General features: G+C 47.5%; 1 protein-coding gene across 1 annotated transcript in view; it reads left to right on the plus strand.

Moving 5' to 3' along the window:
* The window catches only part of CFAP77 (cilia and flagella associated protein 77), a 57,092-nt gene extending 38,060 nt beyond the window's left edge, over nt 1-19,032 (plus strand). Inside the window, exons 4-6 of the mRNA XM_030286552.4 lie at nt 7,620-7,722; nt 9,350-9,445; nt 18,797-19,032. Coding sequence (XP_030142412.1) covers nt 7,620-7,722; nt 9,350-9,445; nt 18,797-18,865 — 268 coding nt within the window. The 3' untranslated portion in view covers nt 18,866-19,032. The remainder of the gene's footprint in view (nt 1-7,619; nt 7,723-9,349; nt 9,446-18,796) is intronic.
* Nucleotides 19,033-19,285: the final 253 nt, after the last annotated feature.

Consider the following 19,285-nt stretch of genomic DNA (forward strand, 5'->3'; position numbering starts at 1 on the left):
CCTTCCCTGAGAAGGGAGATTTCTGTGCTCATGCTCTGCTTAGCATGTGGCCTTTCCACCCAAAGTGTCTGTGCTGTTTGCACACAGCCAGAACAAAGTTTAGAAAGCTGCTCAGGAGGTGCTGAGGAATTTCCACTGATAGATTTATTTTTGAGGTCCTTAAAGAACATTTCAGGTTGCTAATATATGGCTGTGGAAAGAAAGCTAATCTAGATGTAGACCAGCTGCAAAGGTGCCAAGGAAATAATGTGTTACTGGAAAGAACCCACCAGGAAAAGCTGGACAGGCAATACAATTGAATATTATGACAAGTGTGCATCTGAGCCAAAGAGAGTGTAAAGCCACCAAAATTCTAAAGATGAGGGCAAAAAAAAGTTTTACAGGAAAGAAAAAAAAAAAACAACTGAGGTCTGACAAAACCAATTGTGAAAATATAACACAGTGAGTGGAATCACTGTCAGGCTCATGGCAACAGAGAAACGCAACCAAGTTAAAAACCACGGGACTCCCAGCAGCTCAGATAATTACATATCCTATCCAATCCCACAGTGAAAGGCACTTGGTGCCTCTGCCACCATTCTCACACTGCTAAGATAAGAATTTCTATTTCAAGAGTAGTTTTCTTCTCCTGGACACGTTCCAGGCTGGGGGTGTGGTTGCAGAGCTCCCAGCCCCATCTGCCTGCAGCATCTGCTGGGTGGAAGGACCTGTTCCACCCTTCAAAAAATCCTGAGTGCACCTTGAACGTACTGATTCCCCTCCAGAGTGCTGACTTGCTTGCTGTTAGAGTTTCTGACTGCTTCAGGCTGATGGTTTAAGAGAAAACAAACAGCCAAGTCATGGTTTGACATAAGGCTCAGGTCCTGCGCATCAGCCATAGAGATGGGAAAAAAAGATCTGAAGGACAGATTTAGATCCCTTATTACCAATTGGTTTACACTGAATAGGAAAGTAATTTACTCTCACACAGACTGGCTGTTGTCTGTGGTTTATCTCCATTGATTACAGCCAGATGAAGAATTTCTTCCAAAGTTTTACCATCTAGAGCTACTTCAGACCACAAGTGGACCTTTTTCTTTGCCAACTTTTGCTTTTTCAGCTTGTTCAATGAAAACCTGGGTCAGGGGGAATAATCACAGAATCCTTTCTGTGAAAACAAAGCTTTTCAGCCCTCATCAACATATTTTCCTTTCAAACAAAGTCATGTTCCCACCCATCCAGAGAGATTCAAGCATGGGATGGAGGTCAAGGGGAAGACCTCGTGGTTTGATTTCTTTTGCTCAGCACTGGAGTGGTTTTTTCTTGGTTCTTCTGTTGTTGGGATGTTTTGCATTTGTTGATGGCTGCAGACTGAGCACTGTTCACTCTCAGCCATAGATCTGGACCTCCAGGCAGAACAGAGCTGCTCACATCCCACCTGAGTTTCTCAGAGGATAACAGCAGATAACAGTAGCCAAATGTGTTAAAGACAAACCTAAATAATCTTCAATTATGTCAACCCTAAAATCAACGCTAGCACACAAATTCCAGCTTGTAGAGTTATTTAATAGGTAAGAGCTGCTTGCTGTCTTTACTGCTAGACACACGTTTCCATATGTGCTTTCAGGACCAGTACAAACAAACACCTCACTGGGCCTGGGAGGGAATAGTAAAGAAAATTGGTGCTCTTGTAGCCATGTGTACTCCTAAGTACAGCTATGAGCATCTGATAAATCTTTTAAAGTGCATGTTTACAATGGATTTTATTCTTTTTACTGTTCTATACATATGAGCCCTCTGAGCAAAATAACAGATCCTCTGACACTTAGAAGAAGCCCCTGCCTCATTGGCTGCCCGCAGTGAAATAATTTATATTGTTATTTCCTCACCCAAATTGCAAGGATTGTAAAGAAGCTTCAGAAATTCAGAGTAATCAGTGCTTTGGAGGCTCAGATCCCGCAGCTGCCACACGGGTGGAAGACCCACTATTGCAACTGAGAGTTTTGCCAGCCCAAAAACTGCCAAAAAAATTGGTCCCTGAGTGTTTTCTACCATTTTTTCCTCTTGTTATTTTGTTCAATAGTTAATGGAAAGTGAGGACAAGTGGAGATCATTTAAAAATTATCTTTTGGGCCTCTCCGTGGGTTTATTGCCAGGACCTATTTAGAGAAGCATAAAGCTGCAAGGGGGCTATAACTTTACTGTATATTCCACAAGCTGTTTAGGAAAACGAGGAGCCTTTGGACTCACACCCAGCTCATTTTGCCATGTCTCCCTCTCCTCACAAACACACCCACACACGTGCGTGCAGGGACTTCTAGCTGCTAATTGAATTCACCCTTATGAAAGCCTTAACAAATTGTAAGTGACCTTTTATACAAATTTCAAAGTCAAGGATTCACCACTAACTGCACATCCCTCTTCTGCCATTCACTGTTATGCAAAACCCACAAACAATTAAAAGAAATAATGAAGAGCCCAGCGGCCCTCTTTGCTAATTAGCTGCAGGAGGCAGTGCTGGGGAGTGTGGTTAAGTGTTCAATTACCTCGGCCCTCCTCGCAGCCCTTGTTAGAAGAGACAGGTCCAGGGGCCAAAGGGGAACAATTAAGGCGAGGCAGAGCCCGCAGTTTGCAGGGGGATGCCGGGGCTGTGCCGGCTCTCGCACAGGAGCCAGAGCTGTAATCATACCCCAGCTCCTGCTGGGCTACACAGAGACAAATTAATGGGAGATAGATTGCTACCTGCAGCCCATCCGTAACCAGGGGGGCAGGAGGCAATAGAGCACTGCAAGGGAGCCATAACCTGAATTTCCCTCTGCTCTCAGCCCCTTTTTAGGGCAGAGAGACCTGAGCGCTGATACCTCACTGCTGCCTACACTGGGGGTACCCCACAGCCCCAAACAGAATCACAGACCCCAGCTTGAGCTTTATTTGCTGAAGTTAATACTGGTGGTAGCTGCCCCAAGGAGCCCCACAGCCCAGAGGTGCTGGAGACCAAACTGTTCCCCAGTAGGAAACAGGTTGGACTCGACCTTGAAGGTCTTTTCCAACCCTAATGGTTCTATAAGAAACCAACCTGAGCTGGTGGGAGCTGGTTCTGCTGGAGATTCTATATGGACACTTCTTCTATCACAGGACAAATCCTTCCCAGCATGAAGACACAAGGAAAGAATATAAAAGTGGTGCCCCTGTAGCTATCTCCCTGGGGACTGAAGGCTCCAAGGACAGATCCTGACTGTACAGCAAGAGCACATCTTAGGTGGAAGGACAGCAACAAGAACTAAATCCCCCTGTAACCTCATTAACCTTTCAAGGAAGGGTTAAATTTCAGCATAGGCAGCAGTGCAGCAAGACAATTTTAATGTCACAGGCATGGACAAATTCCATTCTGCGGCTGCATAAGCAGCCATGCAGGGCCAGATCCTGCTGCCTGGAAGTGCCAGTGGGATTGGAGCAGTGCTCTGGGCAGAACCCCAAGAGCTGCTGCCTGCACCCATCCTCCCTGCTCCAGCAGCAGGAAAAGCACTGCCCTGGCTGCAGAGCCACACACAAACCCCACAGGCTGAGCTCTGCACTGAAATATTTACGTGCTTTTGAATTATACAATTCAAAAAGCGAGTGGAAAGAAGCACTCACAAGTCAAGTTTTTACCCTTTTGCAACAGAACTTAGCAATCAAATTGATTGCACCTTTCAAGCTGGTGCAAACCTCCTTCCTGAGCAAAGTCCTTTGCATCCACTTTAGCCAAGCACCTTTTTGCAGCAGCTGATATAGAAACCTTTGAAAATAAGTTTGAGGGGAGACTGACAGCCTTGAAACCTCAAGAGCAGCATGGCATTGACGGGCGCGGCTCCCTGAGCTGAGTATTATAGATAGATTTTAATTTCATTTTAACAAAATAGCTGTCTCCAGTGGAAGAAGCATCAAGAGCTAAATGAGGACCCGTCTTGAGCTGAATCACGTTGAACAGACCTCGGCACTGTCATTGATTTTCTGGGAAGAAAAAAAATGCCTCTGGCTACTAAACCAAATTAGTAGTCACTGATGACCAATTATTTTGCCCCACTGTGGACGGGAAGGCGTACTAAAATTCCAGTTTGTCAGACCCAAGGCTCTCTTCTCAAACGCCTTTCAACAAGCGTGTACCAAAAATCTCTCAGATGGTTCTGACGCCTTCCTGTTTTCGGCAACTTCTCCTTCTCCAAAGTTTTAATGAGCTGCTACTCTGAGGACAGCCTGCCATAAAGTGAGCCCTTCCCTGCATGTTGGAGCACTATTTGGCATCGGCACAAATCACAGCTGTCAGGATTTATACACACGTACACAAAAAAGTGTCAGCCTAATGTTTGCAAATTATAATTACCATTTCTCTTGCATGTCCCTGGTGCCTTCATTTTAGATAAATCCCAGCTCTGAGGTATCAGCTGCAAAGCACTGAAGGGCTCATATTGAATGGAATAGATTTAACTAGTTTGTAGCTCATTTAAGGCCTACACTGTTTTATTTTAATATTGTTAATACTTTATTATACTTTTAAACACTGTTTTTACACTAAAATAGCCTATTAGGAGGCTGCAGCTTCTTTTCCAGGGGATGCCTGGCAGACTAGAATTCCACATTGTATAACCAAGTTAGCAGGTGCTTGTCATTTCAGTTGAAAATAGGTCTGTACCCTGACTCTTGAAAGTAAATTAGAGAGATTCTATTAAAGAGACAGGAACTGTTTCAGAGATAATAGTTTTGAAAATGTGCACAGATAAATTTTAAAATATTTAGGAAATGTCAGCATTAGAAGTAGTTCCAACTATTTGACTATAAAAGGAAGCAGATGAGTATTCTTTCCCCTACAATTATAAATAATTTGTTACATCCTATCAGAACTTCTTTGCCTTTCCTTTCTGTGGCAGGGTGCTTGTGCCAAAACAAGGAGATCTGAGTAACTGTGAATGAGATGGGTTTTAATGTGCAATAAGCATTTCCAGAGGATGCTTCCCCTGCTCTCCCTGCAGCATCTGCAGACAGCAAAATCCTCCCTGTTCAGGAGCGACATCTGGGCAGGGTGACAAAAGGAAAAGGAACACACAAGCCATTGATCCCTGTCCTTAAGTAACACTGAGGCAAAAGGACATTTTCCCAAAGGCCAGCTGCAAGTCAGGGCTGTCACATTGCCAAGCAGCAGCAATACCGGGGCCAAATTCCCCGTCCCTCTGCTGAGATCAGCCTTTGACCTACAAAGGAAAATCCACCTCGCTGAGATCTCTCCAGTCACCTCAGAGAGGTGTTCCCTGCTGTCCCTTGCTCTTCCCCACTCTCCCAGAGCTTCTCTCAAAGGAGGAAAAGCCAGGTGAGGCCTCACACCCTACAGCTCACCAGGGCTTATGTATAACCGAGCACACGAGTCCTTCCCACCGATTGGAGAGAGGCAGTTCATGCGTGCATCATTCCAGGCATGATTCTATACTTTGCTGGATCAGGACTTAAATGTGATTAATCACACGGCAGGGAAGGATCTCTGAAGAGCATCAACCCAAATGTGTCCTTTCAAGCATTTACTTACAAGCCAGCTGTGGACTATCAGTCACCAACTGCCTGGTCCACTGGAGATGGTAAAAGTCACCTCCATAGAGATGGGAAAACACATTCAACTTCAAAAAAAAAAAAAAAAAGCCCCAAAAATCAATAATCAAAGGCTACACACAAAGGCTTAGTGCTTTCCTGTGTCCCTCCCTGCGCACCAGGAAAGCTCCTGCCTTGGAGAGCAAAGGGACAGCAGCAAACAAGCAATGCTCACCATGTGCTTGTGTCAGGAATACCAACATTTACACCACACTACAAAGTTGGAGACCCAAACAGATAATAACACACTTTACCACTGGTTTGCCACATCTTTTAACCTTTTAAATATTTTGCCCGGCTCTGATCAGCATGAAATGCCAAACTGGATGGGAAGGAGGGGAAAGAAGAGGGGACAAAGGGTAAATGTCAGCGTTGCCTTTGGCACTGGGTGTCTCCAGATAATGGTCTGGAGCAGCAGAGCTGATTTGCAAGCAAAGGCTTGAAAAGCCCTGCAGCATGTGATCTATGAAACAGGAGGCCTGCAGAAGGATGTCTCCTCTGATATGAATGTCCCCTTGGGATGGATATTGCTGGATTGCACATCCAGCATCATTAGAAAACACAACCATAGATTAGGCTGTTTTGAAGCATGTGGTGTGCAATAATTAAGTAATAAAAGTCACCACGGGGGTGAAGGAACAAGAAACAGAAGAGTTACTATTTGCATACAGGCTGCTGGCGCCCTCCGTGATCATCAAGGATTCTCCAGGCTGCTAAAAGCTGGCAGCTGTCAGTTCTGGACCCACTCCTGCCACAAACCATGAAGGACCAGCTCACTCTGTGGCATGTGGGCTCTTTGCAGAAACAGGTGGAGCTGGTGGCCCAGAAGCAGCCCAGCAGCTGCCCCAAGTCCCCAGTGTCCTGCAGTGGGTCTGCACAGGCAGGAACAGCGCTGGCTCTGCTGTGGGAGCTGCAGCTGAGGGCTCTGCAGGCTACAGGTGGGAGCAGAGCTAGAGGTGAGAGCTCCACAGTCATCAGCTGCTGCCAAGATGGGAAAAGTCCCTCCTTAGCAAGGTGTGCAAGGACAAGGACCAATAAAACTTCAGCTTGAGGTCCTTCATCACCTTCAAGTGTTTGCTTCTGGGGGAAAGGAATAGAAACAGAATTAAGGGAATTACTGATTTGCTGTCCCTGCCACTGCCAGGTCTGCTTCCCTCGGTGGCTGATGAAGTATACCCTCACTTGCAAGGGGCAAGGCTCAACAATTTCAGGCTACAGCTTTGCCACAGGCTGGTCAGGTTAAGCCACCTCAGAGCAGCTGAATGGGACCCTGGACAACAAGCAACTGCCTTTTTAGTCTTTTTCTAGAACCTGGGTCGTGTGCAGCTCCTTCCCTCTGCTGTTTCCTCCTTGCACCTGAAATCCTCTTTCAAGGGGCAAATACACCTGCTCTGTGCAGCTGAGGCACCAGACCAGGGCTCAGCATTTCAGCTCCCCTTTCTGCTGCAGAGCCTGACCTCTGCATTGAGTCCATTTTTAGCCCTATTCAGGCTGCTTAGGACAGCACTTCCTCCTCTCACCCCATCCATCATTGCACATTTGCAGCTTTGGTGCACCACACCAGAGGGATTTTAACAGCCAAAGCAGTGCTATTTTAGCAAAACACACTTGGCACCCAGGGGTTCTTCCCCTGCAGGGAATCCAGCCAGAGCTGCTCCACTGGGTACCAGCTGGGAAATGCTCACCTGAAGCTCTAGCAGGGCCCAAATTTCAGCTGCACTCTGTGGTGCCCCATGCTCCTTCCAGCACACCAGGGCTCAGACAGAGCTGCTGAAAGCTGCCCTGTAAAAGGTTGTGCAATTGTCCCAGTTTTGGGGAATGCCCTGGCACAGGTTAGCACAGGTGTGTGCAGGCTGGGGTGTGCTCACTGCAAATGATTGTGGGTTTGAGGCTTCCTGAGGAGGAGAAAGCCTTCCCCAGTGTGAGGCTTTATTCATGTTCTCACCAGTCACTTTTGAGGAGCAGAGATGTGAGCCAGCACAAGGTGGCAAAGATTACATAGGTGCCTTTTCAATGTTTTCCAGGCCTTCCACTCCCTTTTTTGACCTCATGCAACACAGATACAAGGAACTGTGGATGGAGGAGCAGAGAGCCCGGACTGTAGTCCAGCACGTGGTGAAGAAAAAGGTGGGAATAGTCCAGCAAAGCTTTCCCCTGATGTGCACAGCACTACTGGGCACAACCCCCCACTGTCCTACCCCACAAGGGACAAATGGGCTGCTCCCAGCCCTGGGAAGGGCTCTCAGCTGGGAAAACATCCCCCTGACTACTACAAGGCTGATGAAGCCTAACACAGATGAGCATCCCCCTGCCAGGAGCCCCACGGGCTGTCCTTTGGACATCAGCTCTGCTCAGGTTACTGTGACAGTGGCCACAATAAAGGAACAGTCAGCAAATGCTGAAAGGACAGCCCCAGCCCTGAGCCTGGCATGGGGTGGTAATGCAGAACCCACAGCAGCTGTTGGAGTGTAAGGCTGTGCTGTTAAACACACCAACATTGTAATATCATTTAAAAGCAGCCAATGACTGTTTTATTAGTTAATGGTTCAAAGAAGAGTCGGGCTAATATGGTAATGACCAGTTTCAATGGGCTTACTGCCATCACAAACTGTGCTTTATAGTTGAAGTGCAGGAATACAGTGTCCTTAATTAGCAGCTATTTTATGAATACACCAGCCTGGGACATTGGAAAGTGCATCCCTACTTTATCTATTAATGACTGATGTTTTTAATCACTAAGTTGCCTCCATCAAGCCACCAATTACTGAGTTAAGCAACACAAACCTGTATCCTAGACCACAGAGCAGACAGATTCTCAGGGTATCCAGGTACCTGCACTGGCTTGTGCTGGGATTATCAAGCACTGTGACCTGCAGTTAATCAGGAGAGCCAGGCAGCCTCACCATGGTGAGGGTGCTGGAAGTGACTTTCCCAGTTAGGGATGAGCCATTGCTGTAGCTCAGGGCTTCCAGTGGGCAGCAGTCACCTCCCTGGGATGCTCTATACAGCAGGCACTGAGAGCTGACAGCTGCTCATGTGTTTTAACTCTCAGTATTGGCTGCATGCACATGGAAAACTCCCCAGATCATGAAAATGTGATCAACAGCCCAGAGCAACTTCTGGCCTCATCCATCCCAGTGTCACTGCATTGCACGACGCAGTGCTGATGTGTGTGGCTGTGCAGCAGCTTGAGCCCACTGGTGTGTTTCTCTTTGGGTGCAGACAAGAGAAGAACAGCAGTTTGAGCCCTATTCCTGTCTCTAGTCAGCCCTGTTCCTGAATTCTGGTTCACTTTTGGTTGCAGACAAGAGAAGGGCAGCAGTCTGAGCCCACTCTTGTTCACTTTTGGCTGCAGACAGGAGAAGAGGAGCAGTTTGAGCCCCCTGGGTTTCTCTTTGGGTGCAGACAAGAGAAGAACAGCAGTCTGAGCCCACTCCTCTTTCTCTTTGGGTGCAGACAGGAGAAGGCAGCAGTTTGAGCCCCCTGGGTCTCTCTTTGACTGCAGACAAGACAAGGGCAGCAGTTTGAGCCCACTCCTGTTTTTCTTTGGATGCAGACAAGAGAAGAACAGCAGTTTGAGCCCCCGGGTTTCTCTTTGGGTGCAGACAGGAGAAGGCAGCAGTTTGAGCCCACTGGTGTGTTTCTCTTTGGGTGCAGACAGGAGAAGGCAGCAGTCTGAGCCCCCTGGGTTTCTCTTTGGGTGCAGACAAGACAAGGGCAGCAGTTTGAGCCCCGGGTTTCTCTTTGCTTGCAGGTGGGCGAGGTGCGTGAGAACCGCACCACGTTCCTGCGCACGCACCCGCTGCCGGTGAAGGAGGAGTCCTTCTGGCACCTACAACGCTTCGAGAAGGTATGAACCCCTGACCAAAGGCAATTTCCCTGGGCCTCTACAAGCCCCTCATGGAAATCAGGGACACCCTCTAACCTTGCCCACATAGATCCTTAGCACACAATGAATGAGGTTCTTAACTCAGCTCCCCACGACCCAGACCTTAAAATGGTCCCAAATATGTTCAACTATCAGCTCCTTTTGCACATCAGGCTGGGATATTTTTTGTCAGCCATAAGCCCTGAAAGACAGGCAGCAGTTGCCCAGATAACATATTTTTTAACTTTTGTGCACTTTCACAAGCTTCTTTTTTATATCTTGTTGTTAGTGCAGGGGTGGCCTTTGCTCTACGAGTGCCCTACACAAACAGGACAGTCACACCTGCATTTTGGGACCCTGCCATTTCATCAGCTCTCACCATAGCTAATTCAAACCACACCAGATGTTCCAAGAAGCTTTTCCAGCCCAGGATTAGCGCTTTCCAGAAAGCCTGCACTCCTGATACCTCTCTAAACTACCTGATTGACAATATTCACCCTGAGACAAAGTAAAGGGTCTGGCCAGGTTAGAGACGTCCGTGACACTTCCTTTAATTGATCCAAATAAGAGCCAAGGTGAAGATTTTTTGTTCTAGTGATGGGATCTAAACATCTCTCTGAATTAATCTGTGCAACCTGCTGTACCCTGGGGTACTTGTTAGAATTCCATTAACTTTGTTTGTGGTATAAATTATATGGAAACTTTCTTAGTGAAGAGCTAGGGGAGGTTTTAGGAGAGAAGGGGAAAGAGCTGGACCAGTGGAATGGAAAGGAGACACCAGAAAGTGAAAGCACTGAAACCTGCAGGGAGTTTACATGGCCAAAATCATATTTGGCATTGATAGATATCACTGCAAAGAACTCTCAGCTCTCTGTCCTGGCCCTTCTTCTGGTGGGGTTATTTTTTTTGCCACGCTGTTGATTTCTAACCACAGTTTAAAACAGCGAAGGAGCCCTGTGATTTCCTGAAGGTAATTTACTTGTACAAGTTGGAGAGTTTTGCCCAAGAAATGTGCTTTGCACCACCTTGATGTATTCCTCTCCCATCCTGTCTAAGAGTGCCCGATTAGCATATGTCAGTAATCATTTATCCCCACTGCCTGTCAGCTCGGAGCTGCTGCTGCGGCGGCGGCAGCGAGAGAACATGACCGATCGCTGTTAAACAGATTGTGAGAGTCACACGAGATCCTGGGGCAAGCCTCCTCTTTAGAGCTCCTCTCACCCCAGACCTTTCCAGCAAAGTTCATTTTTCAGCCTGGGTTTTGCTTTGTGCTTTCCCTTTTGTTTCATCCATGGCTGTGGTTGGGTTCCCGCCCCAGCCACAGCTCTCAAAACCTTCAAATCTTCTCTTCTTCTCTTTCTCCTTTTTCTTCTTCTCCCTTTCCCTTCCTTCTCAGAAGCAGCATCCAGGGAGGAGGGACAGCTCATTTTGCACAGCCTTTGCAGATTTTCCACACTCCTCCTTTCTGATTGCATTACCCTGGGAGGTTTGCCTTTCCCCAGTTGCAGATCTAACAGGCACAGCCCACATTAGAACTTGGATCAAGGAATTTGTTGCTCACTTGACCTTCAGTGCATGGTTTCCTCCATGGAAAAATAACTCCTCTTGAACACCCATAAATGTTTACCCAGTTAAAAGCAGTAACAACCTGAAAGAAGTTAAGGGCTCCCAAAGATATTTGGTGGTTTCCAAACTCTTTTTTAACTACTCCTCTAAAGGTGGGTTCTGCAGAGATGATGGAATGGTTTTGAAAGCCAGATTGACCTAACCCAGGGACTCCAGGAGTCAATGTCAGTCCTTCCTTTACTGAGGTGACAAATGACCAAAACACTGCCTCTAATCCATATAGCACCCTCATCCTACTGTGCAAGAATATGAAAAGCAACCACAAAAATATCACTTCACAGAATGCTTGTTAGCAGACTCCATCTGCATATTCCTACCAGCCTTTGGTGGCTCTGACCTGTACAGAAGATGCTCATGACTTGGGAAATACTCCAGACCCTGGGCAAGAATATTCAGATTCTCCATTGCCTGACCACAGCCTCACTTTAAACTTTATTTCCATGTGATCCAAGCCAGGTGTGAGGTGCAGGAGTGTGATATTCTCAAGCCACTCATCCTTCTGGTCAGTCAGTCACCACATCATCTGGAATAACATCTTTCAGTCTGAGGGGAGCAACACCCAGCCACTGAAATAGTTATAATCCAAAACAGGGGCAGGAGGAAGGTGAGATTTTGTTCCTTTAGGCCCATAAAAATCATCAAGAAGGATTTTTTTTTATTCCTATCATGACCCCTTACAGAGAGCTGCAGAAACTGGGCATGGATATCTCTGCTGGCTCTTAAACTGGGTTTTCCATTCAGTCCCTGGCACCATGAAAGCTTGCCCAAGAATTGGAAGAGAAGAAAACAAAGGAGATTTTCCCTCCCCACTAATTGCATTGCCAGAGCTGCATGACATTACATAGTCATTCAGTCAGTAAAGTATGGACAAATTGACTATATTTTCATTTGGATTTAAGTTTCAGCCCCACTGCTTTAGAATAATGGCCCACACTGTTAAGCTAACTGGGTGATTTGCAGGCTCTCCCACACCGGGTGCTCCCGCTCTCTCTCCTGCTCGGTCTCGCTCTGCAGGACTGACCTGCCCCTGGTCTCCTGGGCCCCCCAGCTCACCAAGACAAGCAGGTCACAGTCCTGTCCTGATGGGCAGTTCATTAGGGAAAGTTGTTGCATTGAAGTGGTTTTTTATTTATTTTTCTTTAAGTAAACCAAGCACATGTTAACTCCTTACTCACCTCAGCAAGATGCTTCTACTGCCTTCCTCTTCCTCAGCAACTCCTCAAACAGCCTCTGCCTTGCTTTGCCTGCACTGACACAATTGCAGGGCTCAAGTTTTGCCAGCATGGCTGGGACTTGCACTAAAATTTAATTTCTTTGTAGATGTGGGACTACATTCCCTGGGGACTGTACTCTCAGGCACCCAGCATGGACATAAATTATAGGATCATAGAATGGTGTGGGTTGGAAAAGGACCTTGAAAATCATCTTGTTCCACCCCCCCTGCCGTGAGGAGGGACATCTTCCACTGGACCAGGTTGCTCAGAGCTCCATCCAGCCTTGCCTGGAACACTTCCAGGGATGGGGCAGCCACAGCTTCTCTGGGCAGCCCATTTCAATGCCTCACCACCCTTACAGGGGGAAAAAAATAATCTAGTATCTAATCTGCACCTACTCTCTTTCAATTGAACCCGTTCTTCTTGTCCTGTCACTCCAGGTTCCTATGAATAGTCTTGGCCCACCTTTCCTGTAAGTTCCCTTCAGGTCACCCCAAAGCCTTCTCTGTTCCAGACAGAACAATCCCAATTCTCTCAGCCTCCAGTCCCCCACGTTCAGTGGATGTGTCCTGGTCCTGTGTCAGTCCTCACCTGCTGGCTCAGGCAGAATTGTGTCAGCCAAACTCTGGAAAGGACAGTGCTGCCCAAACGCAGGATCTCCACCTGTGCCAGGCTGGGGTGAGGCTCCAGCCACCTCCATCTGAACATCTGATAGCCACAATCCAAACCAGTAAGCCAATGCTGGCCACCCCCAATATATTTCCAGAGCTCTATCAAGTCAAGAAGGATTCAGGCAGCAACAAAGCAGCAACACAGGACAGAATTCACCAACGTGTCAAAACAGCTCCGTGCACCTCCTGTCACTGACACACACCGAGGTTCTTCCTTTGCTCATTAGAGAATCCCAGCTCACAGAGACACTCGGGCAGCTTGTTTACTTGACCAAGCAAGGGGAAGGAAAGAAAATGCAGCAACTTTGGACAAGACTTTTGTCACCGTGCGCTGCCTCCCCGAGCAGATGAAACGCGCGGCGCGCGATGCGCGATATGAATAAGCGATAAGCAATTGACGAGCAAGTGTTCGGGTACCTTGGCAAAAGACTTAATTTGCAACCTGGCACAAAATCAAAGGCTCTGTCAACGGCTGAGCGGCTCTCCTGCGTATGCCTTGCATTACCTGGGAAAGCTCTGTCAGGTAAATTTCCACTGAAAGTAATTAGAGGAATCCCCACTGTATAAACTTTGCAGCAAAAAATTCTGGGCTCCGGAATTTGATTCTCACCAGGGATCCGATATCTGCTCACAGCCTGATCCTTCGTCAGAATTAACAGCTGAGGTTTAACACGTACACACAAAAATGTTCCGCATTTTTTTTTAATGCCTTACCTCTATTTTTGTCTATAGAGCTGAACTGACAAGCACAGCTCATGTAATCTTGCAGATGTTGTCTTGTCAGAAAAGCCACAGATTCTGCTTAAATAACCTGGGCTTGATTCACACAGCACACAGGGCTGGCTGTTGAGGTGCAGCATTGGTTCTCTTGGGTTTGAGGGCAGAAAAACTTCTGGGACATGGAATGTTATAAAACTCCTCTCCTGGGGCCTAAATAGTGCTTAAATAATAAAGCAATGAGTTCAAGAGCTTCCTGGCACCACACTACCAGATCAATTCTCCCTTCAGTTGGGACTTTGGCTGACCAAAAAGAATTAAAATCAGTGTCAGCTGATGGTTGTTCAATGGCCCAAGTGATGTGATCTGGTGGCTCCCAGCCCTGCAGTAACCATCCAAAGCAGCATCAGTGGCACAATGCAAAGAGACCACAACACCCTGCAGGGCCCCAAAGAGGCAGCACAGACCCAGCTGCCCTGGGTGTGATCCCTGCACATCTCCTTGTGCCCTGGACACTCAACCTCTCATCCCACCCGATGCTGTCCTCTGTCACAGAACATTTTGGCTTGGAAGGAGTCTTTAAGAGCCATCTAGTCCAGTTCCCCTGCAGTGAACAGGGTCATCCTCAACCAGATTGTGTTTCTCAGAGCCCCATCCAAGCTGACATTGAATGTTTCCACAGATGGAGCATCCACCATCTCTCTGGGCAACACATCCAAGTATTTCAACATCCTCATTGTAAAAAACTTTTATATCTTATCTCAATTGACCCTCTCTTTGTAAAACCATTACTTGCCATGCTCAGCTTTTCCCTCAGACACAGAGGGACCATCACTCCTGTGCCTTCTCCATTGCTCTGGACATCTCCAGATTAACACAGGAAAGCAGCAGCACCCTCCTGAGCAGATGTACAGCCCAGATCACCTCCAGGCAGGCTCCACCTACAGCCAAGCCCCAGTAGCCAAAGGCAGCACAAGGAACAGTTGGCAACCAATTCCCATTGCTCTCCTGGAGATTCTCACCCATGAAGGAAGAGATTTTGGGTGCTCACAGCTTGTGGCAGGGTGAAACCACACGTGCTGTGTTGGGTAATGAGTGAGCAGCTGCCACTGCTGCCAGTGCACAGCTCCATGGAAATGCTTTTTAAATGGGTTTGGGATCTCATTCGTGGTGCTGGTCTGACTTCTGCAGAAATGCTGTTTATCAAGATAACTTTAAGTAAAACTCTTGCCTGGCATGAAAAGGGTCAGGATTCAGACATCAAGCACATGAGGTCAGTGTGAAAGCTGCCAGCTCTGGTCTGACCCTGAAACATCTGCCAGGGAGGTGGGGGGCACACCCCAGGTTACAGCTCCAGTCCGTTAATTCTTCTTTCCTCATGCTGTTGTCCAGACCAAATGACCAGTGAACCCCACCAAATATCTGTGGCATTATTTTCAGAAAGGGAAGAAAAAAAAAAAAAAACCAAAAAACTAACCCAAATCTCCATGGGACATTAAATACAGCAGCCCAAAATTGCCAAGCACTGTTTGAAACCTCCCTGGGCTTGAAGCAAATAAAGATCATTTAGCCCAGGCTCCCTTGTCCTGCATTTCCCTCTGTTCTTAGAAAGGTGGGGAGAGAAAAATCAACACTATTCGTTAAGCCAGTTAAGCACGCTCCTGGCAGGAAAAGCCACATTATTTGTAACCCTAATAATCCAACACTCACCTCTGAGCACAGCTCATCTTGGACAGAATAACGTCTGTTTTAAAAGTACCTGCCTCTCTCTAACTTGTCATGGCATTTGTTGACAACCCTATTGAAAGCCGCTCTGGATGCGGCTGTGAAGGATCTTTCAGCACCTCTTTCTCTTTCCTAGACAGTTTTTGAAAGGGAGGGGAGAAAAAGAAAAAAGCCATCAATACAGGGGGAAAAAGGCATCAGCAGCCAACATCGGCTGATGAAGCGCCTCACCTGGGCCCCCAGCACACCGCCTCCAATTAAATCAAAATGGTTTGTTTTTAATGGTCTTTTACACTGACAAGTGGGCTATCATTCCAGGCCTAGAGAGCTGTCAGGGAGCCGAGGCAAATCCTCCGTTGATAATGCCCAATGCTTCCAATTAGGAACCGAGGCCGCTCCTGGCGCACTAACGATTCCCCAGCCTCCCCCAAGGCCCCTTCGGCGTTGGCTTCTTCGTCTTCGCTCTTCCTCCGCCACAAATTACTGACACAAAACGGAGGCGCCCCGGTGCCTCCTCACCACGCCGGGCCCCGGCCCTGTTGGATTTAATGAGGCGATGGAAGTTTTTGCGGATCTTCCGCTAAATTCTTTTCTTGTTTGACAGCTGCTTGAGTGTTGACCTTATAAAAGATTTAGTGTTTCTCATTATTTTCTGTCAAGCTTTACAAGCGGTGGCTTCGCGGAAAATCATTTGCATCTCGATGCGCGCGCGCGGGGTGGGTTTTTTTTTTTTAATATTTTTTATTTTGTCTGTACAGGGATGCTCGGCACGCTGAGCGTCAGTGTGTGCACCCTACCCCTCTCTGTATTGTTTGTTTTCCTCCCTCCCTTCCCTGAAAAAATCCACTGTTTTCTGTTGTTTTGGAGGAAAAAGAAAAGAAAAAAATAAGCGTCAGGATTTGTTAGACTCTTGTAAATGAAGGAGGGTTTGGGAAAGAAAAAAAAAAGAAAATAATAGAGATTGGTTTCCTGTAAAGCGAGCACAGGAAAGTGTTTTGTCACCCGCTAAAAGGATTCGATCAAACGGATGATGGAGGAACCAGGCTGAGTCTCGGTGCAGCTCTGTTGTTAGAGTGAAAAATGGTGCAAGGCTGGGGAGCTGCCTGGGAGCAGGTGGGCAGAGCCAGGCAGGTGCTGGGAGAGGGACAGGGACAGCCACGTCTCCATGGATCCTTCCAGGCCATGAGGAGAGCCTGGTGCTGTTCATTACTTGCTTCAGGCCTTTCCATATGTTCTCTCTCAAGTCACCACAAACCACTAAGTGCAGCTCTAAACTAAAACTACCCCCTCTTAAGCTGAGCTTATTTTGCACCCAAGGGTGCTCACAGTGCCCAGCAGCTACAGCACCCACAAAACCCTGCTCAGTCTCTGGGGTTTGCTGCCATCAGCAGAGCTCTGACTCCCCTGCACCAGCTTGGCCTTTCTGCATCTCACATGCAATTTATCAGCCCTCAATTAACACACCTGCCTTAATGTACCCTCCAATTTAACACATTATTGTAACTGTGAAACTCTAAAGATAACACTCCCCAAATACCTATCGAAGTTTTTTTATGAGTAATTATTTTTCTTGCCCCTCTCATTCTGTGAGGCAAACACTGACACCACAACGTCCCAGCTGCAAGGGTCCTGCAGGTTTTCATTTATCAATAATAAATGAAATGAACAGCAGCAAACATTGCTCCTCAGCAGCAGCTGGAGCCCATGGCAGCTCCATCATCCTGCAAGGAAAACCTTCCAGCTTTTTCCTACAAACCATATTCCTGTCCTGCTGCAGCCAGTGCTGCAAACAAAATCCTGGCATTAACAACCCATAACTGCAGCAGAGTAATGGCAAAGATCATCAGCTGTCTCTAGAGGAGGTACCTTTGGGTTCATCATTTAAAATATTAATTAGAAGAATCAGAGATGAGGCTTCATCACTGGCATTGACTGCTCAACACCAGTCTCTGTCATAAAAAGACCTTTGACCCAAGGACACCCTTATCTGGACTCTAATGACTGGGAGGGTTTCTCATTTTTTAAAACAGCACTTGCCCCTGTCCTACACCTGGTGCTCCCCACTCACTCATGCTGAGGGCAGGAGCTGGCATCCCTCACAACCTCCTCAAGGCTCTGCTCACTTTAATTACTGCCAGTTGGGGCTAAGTGGGACATTTCTCACCCAGGAGTTTTGTACCAAGATTGGAGTGAATAAACTGCTGTTTCCTCTCCCATGGCATCACCCCATCCCAGGCAGAAACATCCCTGTGCCCAGTTCCCAGCACTGGTGGGTGAGGGAGCATGGCAGGAAGGCAGAGGAACATTCAAGAGAAGCAGCTCAGCTGTCCTTACCTGCAAGCACTGGATTTTTTAACAATTCCAGCTGCAATGGAAAAACTGCTGCATCTTTAATGGCAGGTTGGAGTTGGAACGACCAGGAATTGTCCCTGCCAGCTCTCTGGGGTTACCCACCTCCTGCAGCAGCCCCTGGTTCTGCCTTCCCCACCTCTCCCTCCCCAGGAGGGGTTATGTCACTGCTGCTATTTGTGAGAAAGCAAAAACATCCAGAAACAGCTGTCTGAAGTTAGGCACTCAAATGCATATTTAAGTACCTGAACGCCTTCCTCCAGAGAGGGGGAATAGCTAAATACGCTTTGTTTGTCTTGATTAATGAGATCACTAGCAAGCTTTTCAGGGCAAAGACTGCTCTGTATTTTTACATATGCAAAACCTGACATCCAGCCAGCCTGAGCAGGGTGGATGGGGGAAGTGGGAGGCAGCTCAGCACAGCCACACGAGGCAGATGGATGGCACAGGGAATTGTGCTGGGGCAGGCAGAGCCCGTGGCCCCCCATGGAAAACATTCCAGCCCCAGTCACAGTTTGCTGTGTTTCTACCCCCAGATTACTTCCCTTTTGTTTATTCTCATGGGCATTTTTTCACCTGTCCTCACTCAAAGGTGATTCCTGGGGAGTTGCTGCTGCTTCTGTGTTTTTAGGACAGGTCATGTAAGAGCTCCTGACCTCACCAGGGAGCTCTGAGCCCATCCTGGTCCCTCAGTGAAGCACCCAAGTCCAGTGGTGTAGAAAACAACTCATATTTATTTCAGGGCCCACCTTAGAGCATGGCAGCTTTTGAAAATGTCAGACAACAAACACACCATAAAAAAACTACAGGGTCTTGATGCTAGAGCAGGATAACAATCTCCTGAAGTCAATCAGAAAGCTACTCCTCATTTTAAGCAGGTTAAGTGTTTAACTTCAGCTGGAGACACGTCTCCCAGTCAGGCAGAAGCCCTTGTGCAATCTGCAGTCTCCTCCCTGTCTGTGCTTCAACCTATTTTCTGTGGCTGGCTGCTGGCTGTAACCAATCCTCTCTCTCTGCTCCTTTCCTCGTAGGTTGAGCCTCATCTCAGGACTTTTCCAGACCCTGAATCCCGTAAAAAGGCTCTCAGTGCCTCGCGTTGAGGAGTGCCTGTGAGCTGTCCCCTTCCCCAGAGGGCCCCCACAGCAAGGATGGTGCTGGGCACAGCCCTTGGAGCCTGGGATTCCACATGCAATGACTTTCTCTCAGGTTTTACAGAGTTATGCTAACGCAGATATAGCCAAATAAATCACAAATATGAGAGGAACAATTCTGTCTCAGCCTGTTCACTGCTTTGTGTCAGGTGCACCACACAGCCTGAACAGCACAAGGCTGGTGATACTCAGGGACAGGGCAGTGCTCACACCAGCACAGCCCCACAGGGAGGCAGGACAGGCTCCTTCCCTGCTGCTTCTGGACAAATAGATTGGATGCAGCCATATCCTAGCTGATATCAAATCTGTAATGTCTCATCAGGCCTCATTTCTTTGCCAAAAAAAGCTTCTCATCAGTGCCTGATTCAG

The sequence above is a fragment of the Taeniopygia guttata genome, chromosome 17 (assembly GCF_048771995.1).
Source record: "Taeniopygia guttata chromosome 17, bTaeGut7.mat, whole genome shotgun sequence".
NCBI classification, from domain to species: domain Eukaryota; kingdom Metazoa; phylum Chordata; class Aves; order Passeriformes; family Estrildidae; genus Taeniopygia; species Taeniopygia guttata.